The sequence below is a fragment of the Ostrinia furnacalis genome, unplaced genomic scaffold, assembly GCF_004193835.3.
Source record: "Ostrinia furnacalis isolate ACB-3 unplaced genomic scaffold, ASM419383v2 OfSCF1754, whole genome shotgun sequence".
Taxonomy (NCBI): Eukaryota; Metazoa; Arthropoda; class Insecta; order Lepidoptera; family Crambidae; genus Ostrinia; species Ostrinia furnacalis.
This window is the reverse complement of record NW_021131993.1, coordinates 54,686-78,355: the sequence shown is the minus strand read 5'-3', so window position 1 is coordinate 78,355 and position 23,670 is coordinate 54,686. Positions and strand designations below refer to the sequence as shown.

The window sequence follows — 23,670 nt, the reverse complement described above, 5'->3', positions numbered from 1 at the left end:
ATATCCAGCGTTTTCCTGCTTTATGAGGTCATTTAATATATTCTTAGATTAGAATACTGTAAAATTAAACTGATTTTTATTAAATAGTTTAGACTTAGCTATGCCTGCCTAATGTTAACTTAGCTTGTTAGTGAGTGCTGTCTAAAGAAAAGAATATTGGTTAGATTTACATCACAGATTTAAAATGACTTTTTTACTTTACTTTATGATTATCATTCAGTAAAAAACACTTTAATTTGTTTAAACTAAATCGCATTTTATTAAACCCTTACCCCTTTTTGCCAATGAGTGTGCAATACTTGATTGTCATCACTCAGAGTGACAGGATACATGATGTGCACCCAATCCCACAAAGAGCTTTTATGCACCAGTATTAATTCATAGTGTTGGGGCGAGTGATGTCGATGAAAATTTTAACAAAAGCTTTTGCACATCACAGTCAGAAACGTGTGGTATTTAGTAATAAAGGACGAATACCGTATATTTTGCTTAGTTCGTCTTTGGTCTCCTAAGTTTTCAAATATCTAGCTTCTAGCTAGAACATGATTTAGTCTGAATCCTTAAAAAGGTAAGGAAAGGAAAGATAGGTAAAGGTAAAGCATCAGTCAAGGGCCGGTCTTAATTAAAAAAAACCCTTGCTACATCTACGAATACAACACAATACGCTTGCTCATTCATTTCAATTATAATACTCTTCGTCTCTTCATCAATTCAGCCAATGGCAAATCAGGAATGAACGCTACAAAGCAGGATCTCCAGCAGCTGTTTTATCCAGTCACTGCCAGCTTTCGTCATTGAGTAATAGGACGTTTTACGCTACGTGCCCTAGCATTTGAGAATGTGTTTAACTCGCTCTCTTAAAAGGTACTACGTCTTAATTATCGATAACCCTTCCCATCCCTACGCGGCGATTTAAGAAAAGTGCAATATTTTCGGCCCCCACGACCCGATTGTCGCGAACAAAGGGGAGAGCGTCTCGGAACCGGGGCTTTGTTGCGTTTGATACGTGTCTTGCGAGTGACGTGGCGGTGCTAACGGCGGTGGAGGTGCCATGACCTGGTTAACCAGGTTAACCAAGGTACTTTAAGGTTCGCGGAAGTCTAGGCTACGGCCGGATACCCGAGACACCCCCACTCGGGCAATGGCAAAACGCCGCCGCGCCGCAGAAGTTTCAGTGGGTATATCCCGTCTTTTTCAGAGCAGAGCAGAGCCCATTTCAGAGTGTCGGGAGTAACACACATCACCCTGTCCCCTGGCAGTGTTGACGGCGTGATAAGCATTTTCAACGCGATAAAAAAGGATACCTTAAGGTGCCATCATCAGCTCATTTCAGGCGTGTGTCTTTCGATTTGAGATTCGACGAAAACTAGATTCTCGTCCCCGTCGTTCGCTGGACTGTTGAGGTGAATCCATTCCGAAAAACCTAATTAACTTTATTAGAGGGTTTAGCGGGAATTTCAATATTAATACTCTTCTGCAGGACTACGATGACTTACCAAAGGTATATAGAGAATTTGATCTACACTCCCAACCTCCTCAAACATAATGTAAAACTTTGTGTAACTTGTTCCCAGTTTGTAAAAGAGATTGCATGCTGGAATGGAACTGATTGACTGTTTGACAAGGAAATATAATTTCGTACTTCGAAGGGCACGTATAGTATAGTAACAATAGGAATTGCTAAAGTGTCAAATTCATTTCCTTTTCATGACACTTTTTTTGCATAATAATGCGACATGACGTGCCGCAGGTTTTGGGTGTTTTTGTACCTATTAAAATCGTGACATGCTTTTTTGTATTTTTCGTAAGGTATTAAAAGGGCGAGATTTGCCGCAACTAAGATTAGTAACTCTCAGGCAGTTTCCGAGGAGGCTGCTTTCACACTCAAAAAAATACTTTTTGTGCCTAAGAGCGTGTGGTTTTAAATGAGAAACGTGAAAAAAGTACACATGTTCTTATGAAGAAAAGGGTTTCTAATGCCTTACGTAATGCTGGTCTTTTTGTGCATGTTTTTGGCTTCATCCACCGACTTTTAGCTACGTTTTTGAAACAAAAAGTGTAATTTAGGAGCTTCTACCTCGCACTTATAGAAAATGTGACATGATAATATTGCGTGATGGTAATAATAACAGGTAATGCAGGCCTACTTAAGTACAACGAATCGGTATTGTTGAATTTAGTATGTCTTGGTTTCGGCTATAAACCTGTAATTTTGCGTTTGCAAATTGGAGACATACCTAACAAATATTATACCTACAATATAATAGGTAGTCCTCAAGTATTTCACTCCGTAAGAAATATTAACTACCTATACTGAAGGCAATGTACACAGAATATTCTCAACTTTACCCGCAAACTCTCAGTCAGCCGCTAAGCGTGCAAAGTGCGGAAACAATCGAACTTCCAGAAGATTCCACAGTTCCCGGCACGCTCCAGAAAAGTGTGACGCTCAAAAAAGCAATCCCTCAATAATGGATAAACTGCGGACAACTTTGCCCGGCGTATCTGGAATTCTGGAGACCAACTTTAAGCTGGATTCGCACTATTAACACTACTGCGATGTATCGCGTCTATTTTTAGTAAAAACTGAAGTACTTTTCACTGAAGTGCTTTTTGAAGTACCTACGGGTCACTTGCATGAACGTATATCTTGTGAAAAACTAATAAATAATTGAAAAATTCATCTGCTTCTATCGAGATCAAACATTTCAAAAAGATGCAATGATGTTGTAACTAAGCTTTAGTTTCTTTTAATCTGATACATAAGTCAATAAAATCAAACATCTCCAAAACAGCAATCTTCCCTTTCTTTATCTCTTTTCTGAATCTTAAATTTACAACAACCTATGGTGAAAGAAACCCGCATCCGCTGTGTGAGTAGAATCTACGATTCTTCGGAAGCTTCGAAGCTCTCAAGCTAAGAAATGCTTTATCAGTTTTTGAATAGGTAACTTCTTAAATGTTCATCTATGCTGCGTTCTATATCACTACTGCCAAAACAGTGCAAATATTAAGACAGCTAATCCTCCTATGTAACCATCCTATGTATTAGTTATTTAATTTTTAGCGTTAAGAGTTGCTTCTCAAACTAATTTGAAAATTGTAAATAACTTGAAAAAGTCAAACTGCCTAAGGCTCGAACTTGAACTCGTGGGTTCCATTCCCGCCTTAGGCAGTTCGATTTTTTCAAGTTATTTATAATTTTCAAATCCTATGTATTGTTATTGCAAAAACGCACTTATTACAATTTCTTAAGAAGTTATACAGGGTTTTAGGTAAATGGGTATATGAGCCGACACTAGCCCATGTTAACATGAGCATATAAATTGTATAGTGAAGTCAGAAATTTGATATACATTTTTTTTAACTTTCATACAAAATAAATTTTATAAAATCCGATTTGTATGAAAATTAAAATAATTAAAATGAAGATTATCAATTTTCTGACTTCACCATACATAGGTTAACATGGGCTAGTATCGGCTCATATACCCATTTACCTAACACCCTGTAGAGCTTATTTTGGTGTAGCGTCGTCTGTAGAAACCATGTAGGTACAAGACTCGCTTAAATATTTAAAGCAAGCCAGACTAATGGGCTAGGTGGTTATGTTCAACACTTAAACTTAAGTGAAGGCAGATGGCTTGAGATATTTAGTGCTCGTTATACTTGTAGTGATGAGTTTTAGTGTGCCTTAATATTTCATTGGCGATAAACGACTAAATTTTCTTTAATAGATCTTGAAAGTATAAAAAATACTCAAAGAAGAAACTCAGGAACTTGTTTCTTTTTAGGGTTCCGTAGCCAAAATGGCAAAAACGGAACCCTTATAGTTTCGTCATGTCCGTCTGTCCGTCTGTCCGTCTGTCCGTCTGTCACAGCCGATTTACTCGGAAACTATAAGTACTACAGTGATGAAATTTGATGGGAATATGTGTTGTATGAACCGCTACAAAATTATGACACTAAATAGTAAAAAAAAGAATTGGGGGTGGGGCCCCCCATACATGTAACTGAGGGATGAAAATTTTTTTTCGATGTACATACCCGTGTGGGGTATCAATGGAAAGGTCTTTTAAAATGATATAAAGTTTTCTAAAAAACATTTTTCTTAAAGTGAACGGTTTTTGAGATATCAGCTCTCAAAGTCGTAAAAAGTATGTCCCCCCCCCTCTATTTTTATAACTACGGGGTATAAAATTCTAAAAAAAATAGAGGTGATGCATGCTAATTAACTCTTTCAACGATTTTTGGTTTGATCAAAGTATCTCTTATAGTTTTTGAGATAGGTTGATTAAATTGACATAATAAGTTTATTATATTTGCTGCTACGGAACCCTTTGTGCGCGAGCCCGACTCGCACTTGGCCGGTTTTTTCTTTAAAAATAGGCAAAGGAAAATTTAAACAATATACACAACATTTGTTCAAAAAGTTTATTTCAAAAATTGTGAATCCAATGCATTTATTTGTACTAAAATACAAATTAAGTTACACAAATAAATAACATGCAATAGAAGTAGATACACAGTTGAATTGTGTCGGGTGAATGTGTGCAAAATGTAAATCTAGACCACGAATAAAGAAATCACAGTAGCCCAATTAAAATGTAAAGTAATGATTGTTTTGTTCTGGTTTTGTCCAAAATAAATGAAAATGAATTCACCTGATAATATGAAAGTACAAAATTAGTCAAATTATGGGAAATATCACGTCGTAGGTACTGTCGCTATGCAGTGAACGAAAGGTTTAGAAGCATAGTCCAATCTCAGCTGAAATTAGTGATTTGAAATAATATTTCATGGATATTGGCTTTATGATATTATCATAAAGCCAATATCCATAAAATAAGGTCGATATTTTTTTTGAGAATTCTTATGAAATTAATAATGCGATCAAATAAAATCAACTCGTTGTCAAAAGTGTTCAAAAAGAAAAGTTAAAAGAAAATATAATAAGGCTTGCGATAAATCGACTGTTGTGTTAAATAAAAACGCTTTAAAACTTTTGGAACATAAAAAGAGTTACCGACTCGTGATTCGTATCGTGTGAGGTTCAGCGTGCGATGGGAGTTCTATTCTATAATTAGAAAATGCTGCTTCTATGCTTTTTAATATTACATAACACACTCGTTGAAGGACATTTCCGTTCGCTGATCTAATCAAATATCTTTTAGCTACCGTTTTCTCAAAGCATTGTTTGACGTCACTTATTGTCATAAAGAGCACGACTTTTACACGTGCCACGAAACACAAGGGTAAGTTTCAAAACATCGTGTCATTTGGTAATAATACATTACTGAGTTGATATCTACCATAAAGTATCACAAAGACATTTCAGTAAGTTTGTTGTGATATGATACATTCGCGTTATTTTCAAATTAATTGTTTAACATTATTTTAAGTTTAAAGTAGGTTGTCTAATTTAGGTACCACGATGTAATTTTAAGTACATTATTAGGTTTTTCTTCATAATATGGGCTACTGTGCAATACTGTGCATCAAAAACTATGGGATATTATGAAGATAAATAAAAAGTATAATTATTATGTAATACCGAAAATCCAACATCACATATTATAATCGAAATTTTAAATGAAAAAAAATACAACTTCAGTAAAATTTACCGTCAGTTGAAACAGGAGTCACGGCGCGTTGTGGTTTATGAAATTGTGGTGAGATGCTAGCGCATCGTGAAGTGCGGTCATATAAAAGTATTGTAGGTATTACTTATAATTATGTACATAGGGTATAGATTCCAAGTGTCCAGTATTGATGTTGAACCCATCTAGTAAAGTTGTTCATGTTCATTCACATTTGATACTATAAATTGTTGGACAATCGTGTCTATTACGTCTATAGGGTGTCTTTTTTTAAGTATAGCTCAAACAAAAAGGGTTGATTCTACTGCTCAAATGCAACAATTTTCCTAAGAAAAGGAAGTTCAAATCTTGAAAAAAAAAAAAACTTTTCCATACAAATTCAGCTAAGTAGTTAGTGTGGGGACGTCAATTTTTTTTGAGAATTTTGATATTGTTTTGTAGGAAAGTTGTTACATTTGATCCAATTCCATACTTAAAAACATCCTGTATATAAGATGCCTCGGTGTTTAAATTTATTTACCATAAGTAGATTACAAAATTTTTGGACATTTCACAATAATATTAATAGATTAAAAAATTACAAAACAGCATTGTCTTTTTGGTCCCTTACAGTTATATTCGTTCAAGTTATCATACATACAAACATTTTCACATGCACATACAATACTGTAGTATAAACCGTGATATAAGTAAACTAAGTACTAATTTCTGTAAGATATAAGGTACTTATTAATATAATAACGCATTATTAAGTAGTGGATTTAACATTAAGTATATTTTGTTATGAATTCTTAAATTAATTTAAGATACAAATACATTTTACTTGCGAGTTTGCGTATGTTGTACATACTTTAATTTTTATTGTATTTTTCAGCGTCCCAATTGATAAGTATTAAACTCAAGCAATTCCATTTTTTTTTCAAATTATGTTTTAGTTCGAGTTGCGACTCTTACTACTAAAAAAATATGATTGCGTTTAAACATTTAAGTAGGTATATTATATTTTTAACCCTTAAGTAACATCCTTATTTTTGGTTACACTTTGAACACCCTGGGGCAAAAAATTACCCCAAACGGAAATTGAAAAATTTTAAGTAAATATTTAAAATCAATTTAATTTTGTGATTTACAATGTATTAATGGACTCACTGAATTATACGATTGCTTTAAAAGAACGTCTATCTAGCGAAAAGAAACACCTTAAATCAATCATAACAAAAAACAAATAATTTGTCATTGGCAACCAATAGTCTCCACAATGGTCTTCTAGAAAAATCTTGGAAAGTTATTGTGGGAACCAAAAACTTACACTAATCGGACATTAAATTGATGTTTTATGCATATTTTAAACACAAAATGAAATAAAACGAAAATTTCTGGATTTATAATAAAGCAAAATAAAAAAACTATTTTTTTTATAAAATTATGAAAAAAATATTTAATAATATTTTTCATTTATTTTAGAAAGAAAGNAGAGTCAATAGGCTAGTTGCCTAAAAAAATTTTTTTAGTCCGTAATGTTTAATATCAAAAAATATTGGACACATACATTTTTATTTGTCAATCTAACAAATAATTACATAGTTATGGTGCCTTGAAGTTGCGCACGACGTCACAACGTGCGGCATTTTTAAGCAAGCGTTGACGTCACGGGCCTCTTCTTATGAATTTTATTAATAATTATTTTTTTTAAAACACATCAGACACGCTGAATTACTGCGTAATTATCACTTTTGAGCCCTATTTCTGTGTCGAATTTATGAACACTCTGTTCTGAGGGGATGTCTTAAAAGTTCGAAAAGTATCATGTAAACAAGCTCTAATTATCTCTCTGCATTCTAGAGACAATGTGCTACTTAATCGTCATATAAATATTTACTCATTTTGTTTCAATGTTGTAAAAACCTATTAATAACATGTTAGGTCACGATAAATTAAAGTATGCGTAACTAACACCCTGGGGTAAATTTCTGCCCCACATACCTGTACAAGCCAAACGGATGATTTTTTTCACATCCCGCATCTACGAGCTTAAAGCGCACACTCTGGATTGAGAATACACAAAACGACATTGCACTAGCTACGCTAGAAAAAAAGATATGTCAATTTTTATGCGCCTGGGGTAAAAAATTACCCCACGGTGTTACTTAAGGGTTAACTAAGCCGTCAATTAAATAACAAGATTTTTTTACTCACAAGTTTCACAACATACCTTGAAAACTGATCAGTTAATGTAGTTTCAGAAGTTTAAAACTGAAGGTAACACCTACTCTATCAATTCCTTTGAAACAGATACTCTTTATAAAATTATACGTTCTTTTATTTGCTAGATAAAGTATACATTGGTATTTTAACAAGAATAGTCTTTCAAGCATCGCAATGACGTTTTTGTACATCGTAAATAAATTATTCTAATTAGGTGCAATTTACATAAAAATAGAAACAAGACATTATGACGCAATTAGAAGCGATAACATTTGCCTATGATTGGTCACATATTTTATACGAGATTAAATAAGTATCAACACAAGCCCAAGTGTGTTGTGATCGTTTGAGTTTAGGCTAGTTTTGGGGCTTTTTGAGTTCGCGTTTTACACGAACAGATTTAAAAAAAATGCTCTATTATAGTGAAATCAGAAATTCGACATAACTTAAGAAGCGACAATAGCACAATGTTGTCGGTGTCGGACTGGCCGAATAGACGAACCCGATTACCCGAGGGACAGATTTAAACTGATATAAAATAAAATTAATGTAATATGGTGCGTTCCTGGGGTTTAAAACCTTGGGGTTGTATTGATATTAATATTGTTACTAAATATCCTGTTTAATATTGTTATATAAGTTAAGTAATATTGTTTTAAGGCCGCCTGGCTAGCTACCACCATCTTACCTAAGTATGTCACCATAATAACAATGTTAACAGCATTGTTAAGTTCTGGCAGTTAGATGTAAGATTAGCCAGTTCCTCCGTGGTTTAGGATTCCTGGTGAAGCTCGCTTCCATCTTCGGCCTGATCATCATTTACCATCAGGTGAGATACAGGCCAAGTGCTTCCTCGTTGTGGATAAAAAAAATGTATGTCAATGTTTTAGTAAAATCGGATCGTGTAAATGCCGTATTAGGTTGACGCCGTAGGAATTATCGGAACCGCAATTGGTCAAGCGTTATGGCCACCCGCAATCAGGTATTGTGCCAACCACAGGCCTGCCGCAATGCAGTCTCGAATAAGACTTCTATTTACAGTCAGCTTCAAATAGTTCGTGACACCAAAAGTGACCAAAAAGTTGATAACACAACCTTATTCCAATGAGGGCTATCGTTTTAGCGCTCACCAGTTAGCGCCACTGTAGAGTAAGGTCCTGTCACTTGCTAGTAGCGAAGACAGTGGCGCCAACTTGTGAGCGCTAAAGTGGTAGGAGGACTATCGCATTTGCACTCATCAAGATGGCGCCACTGTAGAGTAAGGTCCTGTCAATCGCCAGGGGTGCCAACTGTTAAGTATAAAAACGATGGCCCTCATTGTGACAAAGACGTGTTGCGAACTTTTTGGCTACTTTGGGTTTCACGAAGTATTTGACGACTGTATAGTCGACAGACATCAGACATACATTTTGTTGCATAGTTAAAACGGGACTTATTTAAAACGGCATCAGGTTACTTAACCTTTGTTTTGTCTCTAGTCATCCGCTCTGCATTAGAGGGAAGTCAAACCTTAACTTCGAACTCCTCCTATGTACTTCTGATTAATTTCGTTGCAGGTCCAATGACAGTAACTTTCCTCCGGGACAAACTTGACCTTCACTGGTTGGGTTTTTATTGGCGGTCAAGCTGTAGATGATATGTAGAGCTTACTTTGATGTGTCATCGTCTGTGCAATATAGGCTATGCTATGGGATATAAGATTTTAAACTTTCGCGTTCCATTTCAATTAAGTCTGCTTGTGACCACGGCTGCAGCATCGCAGCTGAAACGTCAAGCCGTGAGTACATAATGTAACTCATTAATAAACGTCGCGTTAAGACCCGTGTCTTACTATTTTATGCTATGGGATATTGCTCAATATGTTGCAGATACTTGTCAAAAATTAACTTAGTCAGTTGCGAGCGAGTGAGAGAAGCAAACGTGTTGCAAAAGCTGCGGAAGTTGTAGTCAACAAATTCTTTATACTTAGTTTATATTAATTTCGAGCGCTTTAATTTTACATGTTAATTTTACTTATTTTAAGGTAATGGACACCAACATTCTTATTCTGAACAGCTCGTCTAGTAGACGTAAAGTATTTCTAGAAAAATTAATTTACTTATTGCTTATTATATTATTTAAGGAATAAAATCGTAATATAAAATTCACATGTGAACATAAGTTCGTTGAAATCACATATTTTTCCTCAAGGTACGGATAAGGGATTTACATTTACAGTTATTATTTTGCATATTTTTACCTTATACAAATAAGAAAAGGTTAAGTGTGACTTCACGCGAAGTAGCATCATTATTTGTTCACATTTTTGGTCTTTTTCTAAACGTAACATGAAGTTTACTCTTAAAAAGTTTTACTTGAATTGTTACAGTGCAAAATTTAAAGTAATAATATGTAGATAAGTACAAAAAATAACCGCATACTGGCCATATTTGTGATTTTTTTTAAATCTTTCGAATAATCCTTTGGCATTACAAAAAAATATTAAACAAAAAGTTTTTCATAAGCTGTAGTGTTCGTACGTTTTATAAATATTATAAACATTATAAAAGCTATATCTACACTTAGATAATAAGCACATGATTGCATATGGACATAAACTGCAATATTCGAGCTAAGTAGGTAATATTGTCAAACGTAAATAATAAATATATTTTACAATAGCAATAAAACTAAATTGGATCCTCTCTTTCTTGAAATGCGTACTGGTTCACAATACAATAGTCTATATTTTATATATAGTAACCATACATTTAATAGTCAGTAAACCTATTTTAAATTCATATTTTTGTTGCTAACTATAAAATGCTCACTTGTAAAAGCACTCTGATAAATAATAGTCCTGTATAATGTTTGTTAGTTAAGTAAGATACAAAACCAGTCTCTATGTTTTTCTTTTCGTATGTGATTCTGAATTTGTTTAAATTAACCTCCAAAAGCAGCAGAAAATAAAAAAAATCTTTCATTAATTGTATACATTGAATATTTAATAAACGTTTTTTGATTTGGATCATATTTTAAAATACTTTTCTTGTACGTTCTACCTATTTCCAAAAATGTAACTAAACGTACAAGAAGGATGTTCTTATAAATTGTTCTCACTTCACCATCATAATCGAGTAGGTCATCTTCATAGAAACGCACGGGCGCGGTTTGTATGTGAGCGCGCAAACACGTATGCGGCGCGCACGCACACACTGACAAAATTTAGCGGGGATTAGCGGAGAGCCAGTCGTGGTTGCGCCGAATTTTGTCCAGCAGTGGACGTCTTTCGGCTGAAACGAACGAACGAACGAACGACCTACTCATTTGTATTTACTCTGGTAATACTATCAAATCAACTTAGAGGATCCAAGAACTAAAGTTATTCTCACAAGATGTCTTCGTCTACCGTTTTGCTCTTCATCCTGTACAACTCCTCGGCCTCCTCGATGGTGTCTGGGAGCCTCATGTTCCTCGTCTCCGGCAACATGAGGACCAGCAGGCTGGATATCATGCACATAATGCCAAATATCACTGTTGGCATCGACTTGTGGTAGAGCGACTGTAAAGGAATGGACAGATTAGAATATAAGATCGTTTTTATGTAGAATGTTGCCAGGACGAACAGAAATACAGGCTCGCACTCAGGAAAAGTTAATAGATCGCATATAGAGCCAATCTTCTAACTCTACACGTCCTAATCAATACTCATTATTATACTATGCCCTAACTCTACACCTGAGTCAAAATGTGACACGGCCAAATGAGGGTCAAATGAGCGTAAGGTGAAAAAAAACTATTTACCTATTGTTCATTTCTTTCATACAAAGTTCGTGTTGTTCAGATAAAATTATCGGATTTCAAAAATAGAGAAACAACGTTGGCCTTCGGAAATTATCAGAATATAGATAGATACATATTTTGCAAATTAGCATATATTTTATCCAAATAAGACGCCATACTTAGCGACTGGTTGCTTACCGAGCACAAAAAATCGTTAAACAACGCAATGATTCATTACTGGTCTCAGATCCACTGGAGATAATCATTAATTTATACTTTTTTTAATTTGACCTTTTGGGTTTTTTACAGCATTTTTAAGAGTGCGTCTTGTGACTTATTAGAGGCGTCTGTTTTGACTTTGAGAGCACAAAAAACGTATTAAAGCAAAAATTATTGATTTTTCAATAACAACAAGATCTGATCCGATCTTCTGACGTCTTTTGATAAAGATTAGAATAAAAACCTAATATTGAAATTTAAAACTGAGAAACATACTAACAGGGAATCTACTATAGTTGAAGACTAAACAGGAATTAAAAACTACTTAAAGTAGAGTTATGCAAGATTAAAGTATTAAAATTCTACGGAACTTTACACACTCCACTTCTGTGGCGCTATATTTTACTATCTATGAAGAGTAAACGGATTTCCGAATGGAAACACATCTCGTTCGACTAAAAAAGTGCAGGCTGCCCATCTGCTCGATAGATCGACGGCCTCTAGAAGATACCTCGCAGCTGGATATAAAAAGTGGTGGTGTTCTTTGTGAGGCTTACTGGCTTAAATCATTACTCTGTTACACACCAATAGAGGCGTCACTGTAACCACCTAAGACTTGATCCTGTCTGCGGTAGAGTCCAAAATGTAGAATGAAAGGGGTTCTCCGATGGAGACCATTTTACGGCAAACTTAGCGCCAGACTACTCAATGCATCTTCGTCTTCTGGAAGATATTTGGCTGTAGCTGGATGAAATGATGGGTTGTTCTATATGGCGCTCTTTGACAGACTTACGTCTTTGGAAGGCTGAAATGTTGATGACTTACTAATAGAGGCGTCACTGGAGCTACCAGAGACCCGATCCTATATAGATAGAAGCTAGAAGAATAAAGCAGGAGGTCGTTCTTTGCGGCGTTGTTTGGACGCAAGTTCAGCAGCCTTGTAGATATGGACGGCCATTTGCTGAAATCTTGATGACTCACCAATAGAGGCGTCACCGGAGCCACCAGCGAGCCGATCCTGCCCGCAGTAGAACACACACTGATGAGTGTCTGCCTCATGTTGGTGGGGAACACTTCGGACACGTAGATGTAGACCGAGCTGTAGGCCAGCGTCACGCTCCATTTGCCGATGAGGTACAGCGGGATAGACCACCAGTCAGCTACGAGAAAGAGGACAGTTATAGCTGTTAATTCAAAGTTCAAAGATTTCTTTTATGCAGGACAAGGCAGGTATTTCACCGGAATGGTACCGTGTTAAGTAAGATAGACGCATAATGGCAAAATAGAAATAGGTACCTGTGGCATATTATTGACGGGATTGCTACCATGTACCTTAATCTCACCCGCCAGTTTCTTCAGTTACTTCGTGATCGCAACAGTGCCGATATATCGGAAACTCGATATTAAGGTACATGGTAGCATCAGAGTAAATACAAATGAGTAGGTCATCTTCATAGAAACGCATCGAGCGCGGTTTGTATGTGAGCGCGCCAATACGTATACGGCGCGCATTTACTCTGGTAGCATGGTGAAGGTGTCGGACTGGCCGACTCGTGATCCGAGGAACGCGGATTCAATCCCCGCTGCCGCTCGATTATTGTGGTGAATCCACCCGTGACACAAGCATACGTTAACTGGAGTATTTATTAGTTTTTAATATTATTCAAGAAATAATGTTTAGTCTGTCGAATTCACACCTACACCGTCTTCCTGAGGATCTTTGGCATTTTATCCAGATGAGAGTCCAATATGAGGTCATTTATGGTTAAACACTGATTTCATTTACAGAGGACGTTTTGAGCTATTTGTATGGATTTTCCTCTTTTAACGAGACACATGAAAGGTCGTTGAACTAAGTGATAAAAATAATTACAGTAGTTTAAAAATAAATGGCGTTCGTTCTATTATGTAATTAATATAACTTTACTAAATTCTTGTTCCTTATGAAACTTCTACTCGTTGTTGTGGATTTCTTTTGTCATTAGTTTAATTTTAATCACGTATTAGTTATTTATTTATCAAATAACAAAGCACAACAATTATAATTTTCATATTAATATAATCATGACAAATGAATCACGTAATAAACGTCATTCCCTCTGTATCAAAGTTCACGAAACTTGATTCATCGGTTTAGGCTTAACAATAACCAGACGTTTTACGTGTTCATGAACCATTTTACTAGGTCATCATTAGTACTTACTCTCTGAAAAATAAGCAAAACTTATAACTCCACTAAAATTAACGGCTTAGTTGATTATTCAAGTGAATGATACCTAAAAATAGAATGCAAATGATTATACAGCCCATAGTTGATTGGTAAGGGTTGTCACATCTTATAAACAAAGTTTTATTAATTTTATTTCACTTTCAGTAATGAAAAACTGGTTAATCGCCACTAAGATCATGTAATACGAAATAATTAAGAAAATCAGCAATGTAAAGCAGCAATGTGTGACAGTATAAGCACTTTGGTATTATGTAGCTGTAATAATTTATGTGCTAAAAAAAATGTGCGTTTGATAAGCTGTCGAATAGTACAATAGTCTGAAATCAGGTAAACATTGTCTTTGTAAATAAATTCAACCAAACATCTACTTGAATATTATATTTTTACGTACACACACACTATTAATTACTGACCTACAGATCAGTATCACAACGCCACGTAGGTAGGTATGAGTGTCGTTCTTGATATGGAATTTGTATTTCTTTAGCTTCAAACGATCAACACAAATATTTCTAACTATTGCTTCCGCGTAAAAAAACTTGTAACTTGAAACTGACAGCCCTACCAATGACATGATTACTCATTCGCATAGTAAACACGCGTGCAGTGTTGACATTGACATTATTAGGCAACTCGTAGAGCAAACTGTAGTGTGTGTTCATACACGCGAAGCCAGGAGCGATCGTAGTGGACCGTGTAATTCGCTTCCGTGCGCACTTTTGGACAGTTTACGTCAGATTTTATTTTACATTTTACTCGTGTACAGATAAAAAATTGAACAAAATATTTTAAAACATGTAGTGCTGTAAGTCATAAAAAGTGAAGGTAGGTCTTTTAATAACGCCATCAAAAAGGTATTTAGAAATATCAGCTGAACTCTTTTTATACGCTTAAAATAGAAATGTATTGGTATTGTAGTAATTTTCATAATAAAATTGGGGGTTACCTATGTTCAGCAGTGGACGTCCTATGGCTGAGACGATGATGATGATGAAGTTTCATAATGTGTTCAGTGAATCATGTTATCGGTTTTATTGTAAACATGATAGTATAACTACCTAAGTCGGACACTTGTGTAACCAAAAGTTAAGTTAACCAAACATTTTTTTATGCAATTTTCCAGCATTTTAAAAAATGAAAATAAATGAGTGCTGAAATTAGTCTGCAACTTTGTTATAAACGTGAATGAGGCTTTAGAGTAATATCAATTATGCAATTGGCAAATATTATTTTGCAGTTTATCAGTGGTGCGATAGCTGATAAATATTTACTGAGTAAATAACAATCGAACGACTCTAGCACTTGTGGCCAGTTACACTGTCTCCATTCGGAGGTCTGTGGATTTTCAGTTGGGACTTACTTACTTATTCATATTGGAAGATCGTGATTTGTTAATCACATCTTATTATTGGCTTAAATTCGTGATTAGCTAAACAAGCTTGTGTTACGAGTGGGTTCACCACAATAGACCAGCGGCTACAGGGATTGGCTAAGTAAAAAAAATCATGAACCTACCAAAGAATGTATGAATTTACATATAATTTTCTACGCTTATTTAAACTTATATGAACGTGAGCCTTGTAAGAGTTTGTATGTATTCCGAAGTAAGTTAAATTGCTATTATTAAACCATGTTGAGTTTACGGTAAATAAAGTGATTTTTATGGCATTTTAACACGCGCGGTAGAAAAATACTTATTTAAATTGCATTCTTGCGCCTATCTGTAGTGCTGACGCTGTACCTTGACAGATTTATAAAATTCTTTGGTAAAATACGACTTTTGTCAATTGATTTTGAAATCTCTACCAAAAAAACTTACAGTTCAAAATCCATTGAAAGAATAAATATGCAAAAATACTCACATCTCGGCAGAAACGCGAACAGCAAGCTGGTCACAGCGCACGTCACATAATTCGCGATCAGCGTCTTTTTCCTCCCATACTTGTCTAATACAATCACAACCACGATATACGCCGGTATCTCCACAAGGACTACCAGCATGAAGCTCACATACTTATTGCTGCTCAATGACACTGAGTTGATAGATAAACCGTAATACACTAATGAGCACGTCATCCACAGAAACGAGCATATAAGCAGTCGCTTCCAAATGATACTGGAGCGAATCGCTTTTGATAACTGGGATTTTTTATCATCAGTCTGATTTTGTGGCTTCAATAACGGATCAGCTAAGCCGTCAAGTTCCAATTTTCTCGGGTCGAGGTTGTTGATTTTGGCTGCCTTCTTCAAGACATCGACGGCTTCATCTCTCCTGCCTTTGCTGAGCAGCCAGCGTCCGCTCTCGTTCATGAACCAAACGTACATGACGACAATGATGGCTGGGCTGTAGAGGATCATGATGTACGTCCGCCAGTTGTCGACTACCCACGCTAGGAGGGCGATGAGGACAACGCCGATGACGAAAGTCATGTTGCACATAGCTGAGACTATTACGCGCTGCTTCACGCCGACCAGCTCGACAACTGTAAGAAAAGATGTTTGTTTCAACTACATAATTATTATTTACATAAATACTATTGTACTATGATGTTATTTCAGATAATATTTACTCGTACATAGCTATACCTACTGCCACGATGATATTCCTTATTTAATCAGGGGGACGGTCTGTGTTTTCTGGCTGAGTGCCTCAGTCACTTCTCGTATAATATGTTCTGAGAAAAATTCCGCAGGTACCTACATTGAGTTCGTTCGTTCGTTTCAGCCGAAAGACGTCCACTGCTGGACAAAGGCCTCCCTCAAGGATTTCCACAAAGACCGGTCCTGCGTAGCTTGCTTCACCAGATCGACGTTCTACCTAGTGGGAGGCCTGCCCACGCTACGTCTTCCAGCTCGTGGTCGCCACTCAAGAACTTTCCTGCCCCAGCGGCCATCAGCTTTTCGAGCTATGTGCCCCGCCCACATAGCACAATTGAGTAATTCTATCAGATTATGGTCTCTAATTGTTGCCCACATTCTTTGTTGTGTATTTTTTTTTCTACTATGGCAATAAAACAGATAAAATTGTGCATCGATATTTTCATTCCTGCTGTTAAATATGTTGTGACTAGTTTTAAATGTTATTGCCTGGCTCAAAAACCGGAGGTTGACAATTTAGAAAGACAGGCTGTTTTACTTAGTCACTACTAATAAAATTCTTATGATTGCAGATAGGTAGCCTTTAATTATGCTTTAGCAAAGTAAATTTGATTCCTAAGTAGATTGACCTATATGCTTCCGATAAATGCTATAATTAACTAAACGTTATTATCTTCGTCTTGCCTACCAGTTAGGTAATTAACAAGTCTTAAACGGTCTAGCATTTATGTGTGTACTATTTGATATCTAAATTGAGTTGCATGAACAGTTACAGCATTAACAGTAGGACCTATTAGTATTTCTAGGATTTACGGGCAAGACACAATCACAACTTGAACTCCTAATAACCAAGTAACTAAGGTACTGGACCGACGACCTCCTAAAGGTAGCGGGAAGGCGCTGGATGAAGGCCGCCACCAACCGGCCATTGTGGAAATCATTCGGGGAGGCCTATGTTCAGCAGTGGACGTCCTATGGCTGAAATGATGATGATGATGATGAAGTAGGTACTGTAGACATAATTTTGATCCAGCAGAACTGTGATTGTCATGTGAAACGGAATCAAAACGAATATTCTTGTTAGATTTATTACTAACGCTACTGATATTTACTACCAATATAAAAGTGAAGTTAAATTGTTACTGTAAAGATAAAAATTTCATTCTAGGCCTACTAGTTTCAGCATACAAATGCAAATTCAACTCTATGGAACAGTGAATTGGGTCAAATTCATCTTGCAAGATTAAATCTTCCGACATTCAAAGGAATAGTTAGAAGTAAATAAAAGCTGTAAAAACAAACTTACTGAAAACATAAGCAGACGGGTACAGTCCGCCTCCGAAGCCAGCCTCAAAGAAATGCAAGATCAAGAACCCGATGTAATTCGGCGCGAATGCTCGCGAGAATCCGAAGATGAAGCACGCGCACGAGGCGAACCCGACGGCGACTTTTCGGCCGAATCGGTCTGAGATCGCGCCAGTGAAGAGCATGGCTACGAACATTCCACAGTTGTGGATGGTGCCCACTAGGGCGCGCTTCCATTCTTGACAGCCTAGGTCGAACTGAAACAAAAAAGTTAATTAGAATTCAAGTTTTTAGCTGAGATTCTTTCAGAAGCGACAATACTCTAACGATATCAGAGTCTGATAACTTATTCAAGGGTTCGGTAGTACGAACCCTGTTGCCGCAGAACTATTATGATAAATCCATTCCTAAAACAAGCTTAAATGTATATCACTAATTAAAAAAAGCTCCTTAGGGCGGGTTGTGCTTGAAGCAACGGATAAGTAGTGATGTACCGCCAATCATATGGCTTGCTGAAGAATTTCAGTGAGTAGGCTCTACCTTTCACAAATATCCAGCACCACCTACACCTACAAAAACCTACACCTAAATAACAGAAACTTACTTAAAATCTTCATGCACTTTCCAGAATAATAAAATACCTAGCGTAATAAAAACCATCAATACTCGTATCACTCTCTGATCTGATCTGATTAAGTAATAAATAAGGCCCGAATGACTACAGTAGCAATGGCAGTAAAAAGCAGTTTTGACGTAATTAATTGCTTATTTTATTGTTTCAGAACTTTTTATCGCGAATGATTGTATATTCATTCAGTAAAAACAATGTTCAATAAAGTTGTATCGATATTTGATAGTCTATAAACTACAATGCGTAATTTTAATGCTTTATTTAGTTTGATTTTTCATTTAATCAAATGAGAAACTTTAGGAACGTCTTATGCTGCGTCTAATGTGTAAATAAAGTTACAAAGCACACAAGGTGGACCTATAGGTAGCAGGAAGGCGCTGGATGCAGGCCGCTACCAACCGGGCGATGTAGAAATCATTGGGGGAGGCCTATGTTCAGCGATCGACGTCCTGTGGCTGAAATGATGATGATGATGGTGATGATGATTAGACTTTAAAAATAGGCTTTAATGGCTCAATCGGACCGACAACTTAAAGTGCTTTCTTCGACTTGAAGAGAGCCCATAGAGCCCATATTTATTTATTTCATGCTCTTACGCCCGTTTTTACAAACGATGCTTGCTTAAGTGAAGCAGCAAAAACGCACAACGTTGAATAGAGCTCTGTGATTGGTTTGTGTGTCACCCTGTGCGTCCACGCGCACTGTGAGACCTCATAGCAATGTTTGTAAATACGGGAGTTAAATAAAATCAGAACACTTACCTCTTTCACAAAAGAGTGTTCCTCTTCATAAACATAGCTAGAACACTTCTCAGTCTTATTGGAAAACTCCTCTTTCACACATTGCAGATTATTCACATCTGTGGTGTTCATTACAGAGTATCTCAGGCAAGACAATGGCTTTTGTGTGTCTGGGTCTAGGGGTATAGCATGGTTCAGCCAGGAGGTATCGTTCAGTTTGAATCTGTCTTCACAGCCGTCCACTTGGCATCTGAAAAAAGTTTAGTTATTAGTAACAATAAATACGTACACAAAAATAATGGCGTTAGCCCAACCAGTTATTATGTTATTATATTGTTATTATTATGTTGTGTTTCGTGGTACGTAAGAGCAGTAGGCGCACACCGTTGAATTTTAGTTGGCCGATAGTTGTGCCCGATTTTAATTTGTATGAAGAATCGGCCAAATCGAATCGGCGAAGTGTGCGCAGTCCCATACATGCCCATACTGATCAACTGCCCGACTAAATAATCGGCCGATAAAAAATCAACGGTGTGGCGCGCTTACTCTTATTGTACTTGAGATACAGGGTGAAATTGTGAAATTATATTATTTACAAATTAATGTGAATGAAGAATGTTCACTAATTTTATTTTTTAGCTTTCTGTATTCTCTGTTAAAAATAAAAAATACACGTGAAAGAATTATTTCGATACGTCAATTAGTTTCCAAGATATTGAATTTTAAAAGTGCGGGCGGCGGCCGGCCCGCCATTTTATGCGCGTGACGTCATATTACAACGACTGGCTCATATTTGTATGGGAAGAATCTTGCAAACTGAATTAAGACCCACTTCCAGGCAACCGATTAAGCTGAAATTTCGCAAACACATGTGATTTGGATGACCATGCAATATTATGATGACATGGAGCTGATCTGATGATGGAGCTGGAAGGTGGCCATAGGAACTCCATAATAAAACGACTTAACTCCATCGAGTTTAGGCTCGTTCGTTTTGTATTGATGAGTATTTTAATTCTATATAGTAATCGGGGTCTAATGATGGAGCTGGAAGGTAATTCGCAATAAAACGACACAATCGCATCAAGTTTGGGTTTGGTTCAATTTTAATTTCTGTGATGGGTCTGGGTGTTAATATGTATAATAAGTTTGTATTTACAAAAAAAAAATATTTAAGTATGTTTATATCCGTTTTCTAGTGAGCGGACGCTGTGAATGTACGTCACACGGGGTCAAGTGACCGTCGGCGGGACTCAATATTTAAGCGAACTTTGAATGCCTATAAAATCATAACTACTGGGTATTTTTGAATGAAATAAAAACTAATGTATTTGTAAATGTAAAAGCTTAACTGTAACATAGGTTTCAAGTGATTTTGCATACCTAGTAACATTCTCAATTGTGAAAACTTGCATACTACGTGAGAAAATTGCGAGTTGAGAGCGAGAATAAAAACAAAAGAACATCGATATTGATCGTCGAAAAAAGAATGAAGTTTCTTTATGTCCAGTATTGTCACAGATTTGGATTTCAAATCTGAGTAGTGTTTTATTTTCTTAGTGGCCAGTGTCGCACGGCCAAGGATTTAAAATCTATGAGTATTGTTGTTTTATTATTTTAGTGGCCAGTTTCGCGCGGCCAAGGAGGCAGCAACTTTTGTTTTTTTGTAGCTAGATTAGGTTCGGTTATGATGATGATGGTAGAGAAAAGGCCGTGTGCAGCAGACAAGACTTCAAAAACAATAGGTGCGATTTTGCAACAAAATATTCTTTGATAAACGTGTCTGTATGTAAAGAATTTGTGCTGTCATCAGTACATCAGATCAGTTTTGTTGGAAAATATACCTTATTACAGCTTCACAAGATGCTTTAGCTAGATGTGCTGTCATGTTTGTACACCGCCTACTGCACTTGCGTCAACTGTGACTTTATCGTACTTTGATCTCGCTGCTCATGCATAATTGTAAATCGATATTTATCTACAAGATAAGCTTATCAGCTACATCTACGCGTTATCAGACACGTGTATTAATCCAATATGTTAGCTAATTAATTTAAAATATCAAAATTAGTACTCTGATTACATTTTTTATAAGATACGCTATCTTGTAATTAACGATGATATTTCAAAATAGAATTGTGTAAGAAATAAAATTGTTGAGGCAATCAATGAAATGCAATATCTTCCAGTAAATTTATGGACAACTATAATTCATATTTTGTAGCAAAACCAAAAAATAATGGACGTCTTTCCTAAGTTAGTTTAAATTTATTATTTTTGCAATCACAACCTAGTGATTCCCTGTAATTAAATACGTAAGTAATAAAAAAAAAATTATGTTATCTCTTAATCTTACGGATAACATTTTAATCTACATAACTCTTGACGTGACTAAAACAATAGACCATAATCGTTTTTAGGAAAATAGCACCAAAGTTTAAATATTCAAGATTTTTTTAATTACTCAAACTTCTGAATAAGAATTAATGTCTGAGGCATTGCAAAATTGACGTAAGTTTGCTGAAATCAGCATTTTTCTACACGGGGGTGGTGTGAGCAGAGAATCGAACCCAGGAAAAGTTAAAAGTGTATGAATAAATTACTGTAACCACTAAACCAGTCCACAATATTATATTTCCTATGTACTTAGTAGAGTCCTTGGGATAAAAATCACGTATGATAATAAGTGATACAAGTCGACCAAGGAAAACTAAGACTATAATTATATCTAAGAAAATTATGTGGGACAATCAATATAATAACAAAACATCGTAACAATATGAATGGTATGAAACAACGAGAAGTGGGTGGTATTGTATTTAAATTATAGTCATTCAAATTATTACTTGATAAATTGATTGTATCAACTTTATTATTTCCATTTTTTTGTCTATTTATTCAAACTTTATTGTACTGTTTACTTTAGAGTACAATTAGCTAAGTGGTATGGTCTTCCAGCCTTTTTTATATGAAAAATACTTGAGGATTGTATATTAATTTTAATTATTAAAATAATTTAATTATTGCCTATTAATTACTTATGTTCAAAGTTGAACTTGAAGTCACAGTACAGAGTAACAGAGGAGTTTGATGTTGACGACAAGACGTATTTACGTAGGTATGTTATATTACAAATTATTTAGCAAGCAGAAAGTAATAAACTATTGTTTCGAACTTTATTATTTTTACGAAAACCCAAAACTCAACTCACCTGTACGCGATCTCTCTTGCCTCAAAAATGAAACCGCACTCAAAGAAACTACTCAGCAGTATTGGGTACAGCAACAGTACGAAGTTCAGCAGATTGTACCGTCCGTACGGGCCCAGGCTCTCCAGCACCGAGTCTAAATTGATTTCTTTCTTCAACTCCTCCATCCTGATTTCGCAAGTATCGCCGTTAACCCTGCAAATGGATTGGAAAGTTTAAAGGCGGGTTCGTACTAAGGCACATTTTTAACGCTATGTGCTTTCGGTAAAAGATGCGGATGACGATGCGTTTGTCTGTTATATCGAAACAGGTGTTCGATTAGTTCTGTATCATTATATAGTTGACAGCATATCAGATTATAAATGTCTATTTTATTTTATTTACATTTAGGATAACAAACATTGTGCAATTATAATAATTATAGCTAATTAAGGTGCCACTATGTTTAGCTTGATGTACCAGACAGAGTCCAGAGCTTTATTTAACCAATTTTGTTTTCTTCCTCTTTTCATTTATCCCGTACTTAAAGTTGTTCATAACCTTGAAAAGGTTTGGGGGAGGCCTATGTTCAGCAGTGGACGTCCTATGCCTGAAATGATGATGATGATGAACCTTAAAATAAATAATGATCTTTTAATCTTTTTAATCTTTAAAAAGAACACTTTCTGAAAAAAATACTGATAAAGATAACCCTGTATGTGCTCGAAAGATCTCGAAACTCGTGCCCTAGTGCGAACAAGTCCGAACATTAGTAGTTTTTGTAAGTAATCGCCGCTGCAAGGTAAAGTGCACTTGGATTCTTTAGTAATTGCTCTGTTTGGATCGGTTGGGAGTTGGATGAGTTTGTAATGTTCGTGCTGGCGGGGATTAGTGTGGGAAAGAGAAGGCGATAGAATTAAAAGTAAAACAATGGAGTTATAGGGTTATTGCAAAGTAACTACATATTTAAAAGCTTAATAGATTCCAAAAGTTATTTTTTATTTGTTTACATATTTTAAATAGCAAATGTGATTTTTGCAGGTCATAAGATAGGATTTTGAATAACTGCAATATACGCATTCAAATGTGTTTGTGGTAAAAACTAAATAAACGCATATCATATCATTACAACGCTGTATTATGGTGTTAATAAAAGTTGATTTTGCTTCAAACATTACGCTGGCTTTAGTAGA

The 23,670-nt window shown here is 35.8% G+C and overlaps 1 protein-coding gene across 1 annotated transcript; it reads right to left on the bottom strand.

Annotated features, from left to right (window-relative positions):
* Positions 1 to 9,639: 9,639 nt before the first annotated feature.
* Positions 9,640 to 22,687, bottom strand: LOC114353629 (organic cation transporter protein). Its single transcript, XM_028305689.1, has 6 exons — positions 22,502 to 22,687; positions 19,312 to 19,540; positions 17,921 to 18,176; positions 15,879 to 16,499; positions 12,768 to 12,946; positions 9,640 to 11,346 (listed from the first exon to the last, which is right to left on the bottom strand). Exons 1-6 carry the CDS (start codon positions 22,663 to 22,665, stop codon positions 11,173 to 11,175), a joined length of 1,623 nt encoding a protein of 540 aa, XP_028161490.1. The 5' UTR covers positions 22,666 to 22,687; the 3' UTR covers positions 9,640 to 11,172.
* Between the last annotated feature and the right edge of the window lie 983 nt (positions 22,688 to 23,670).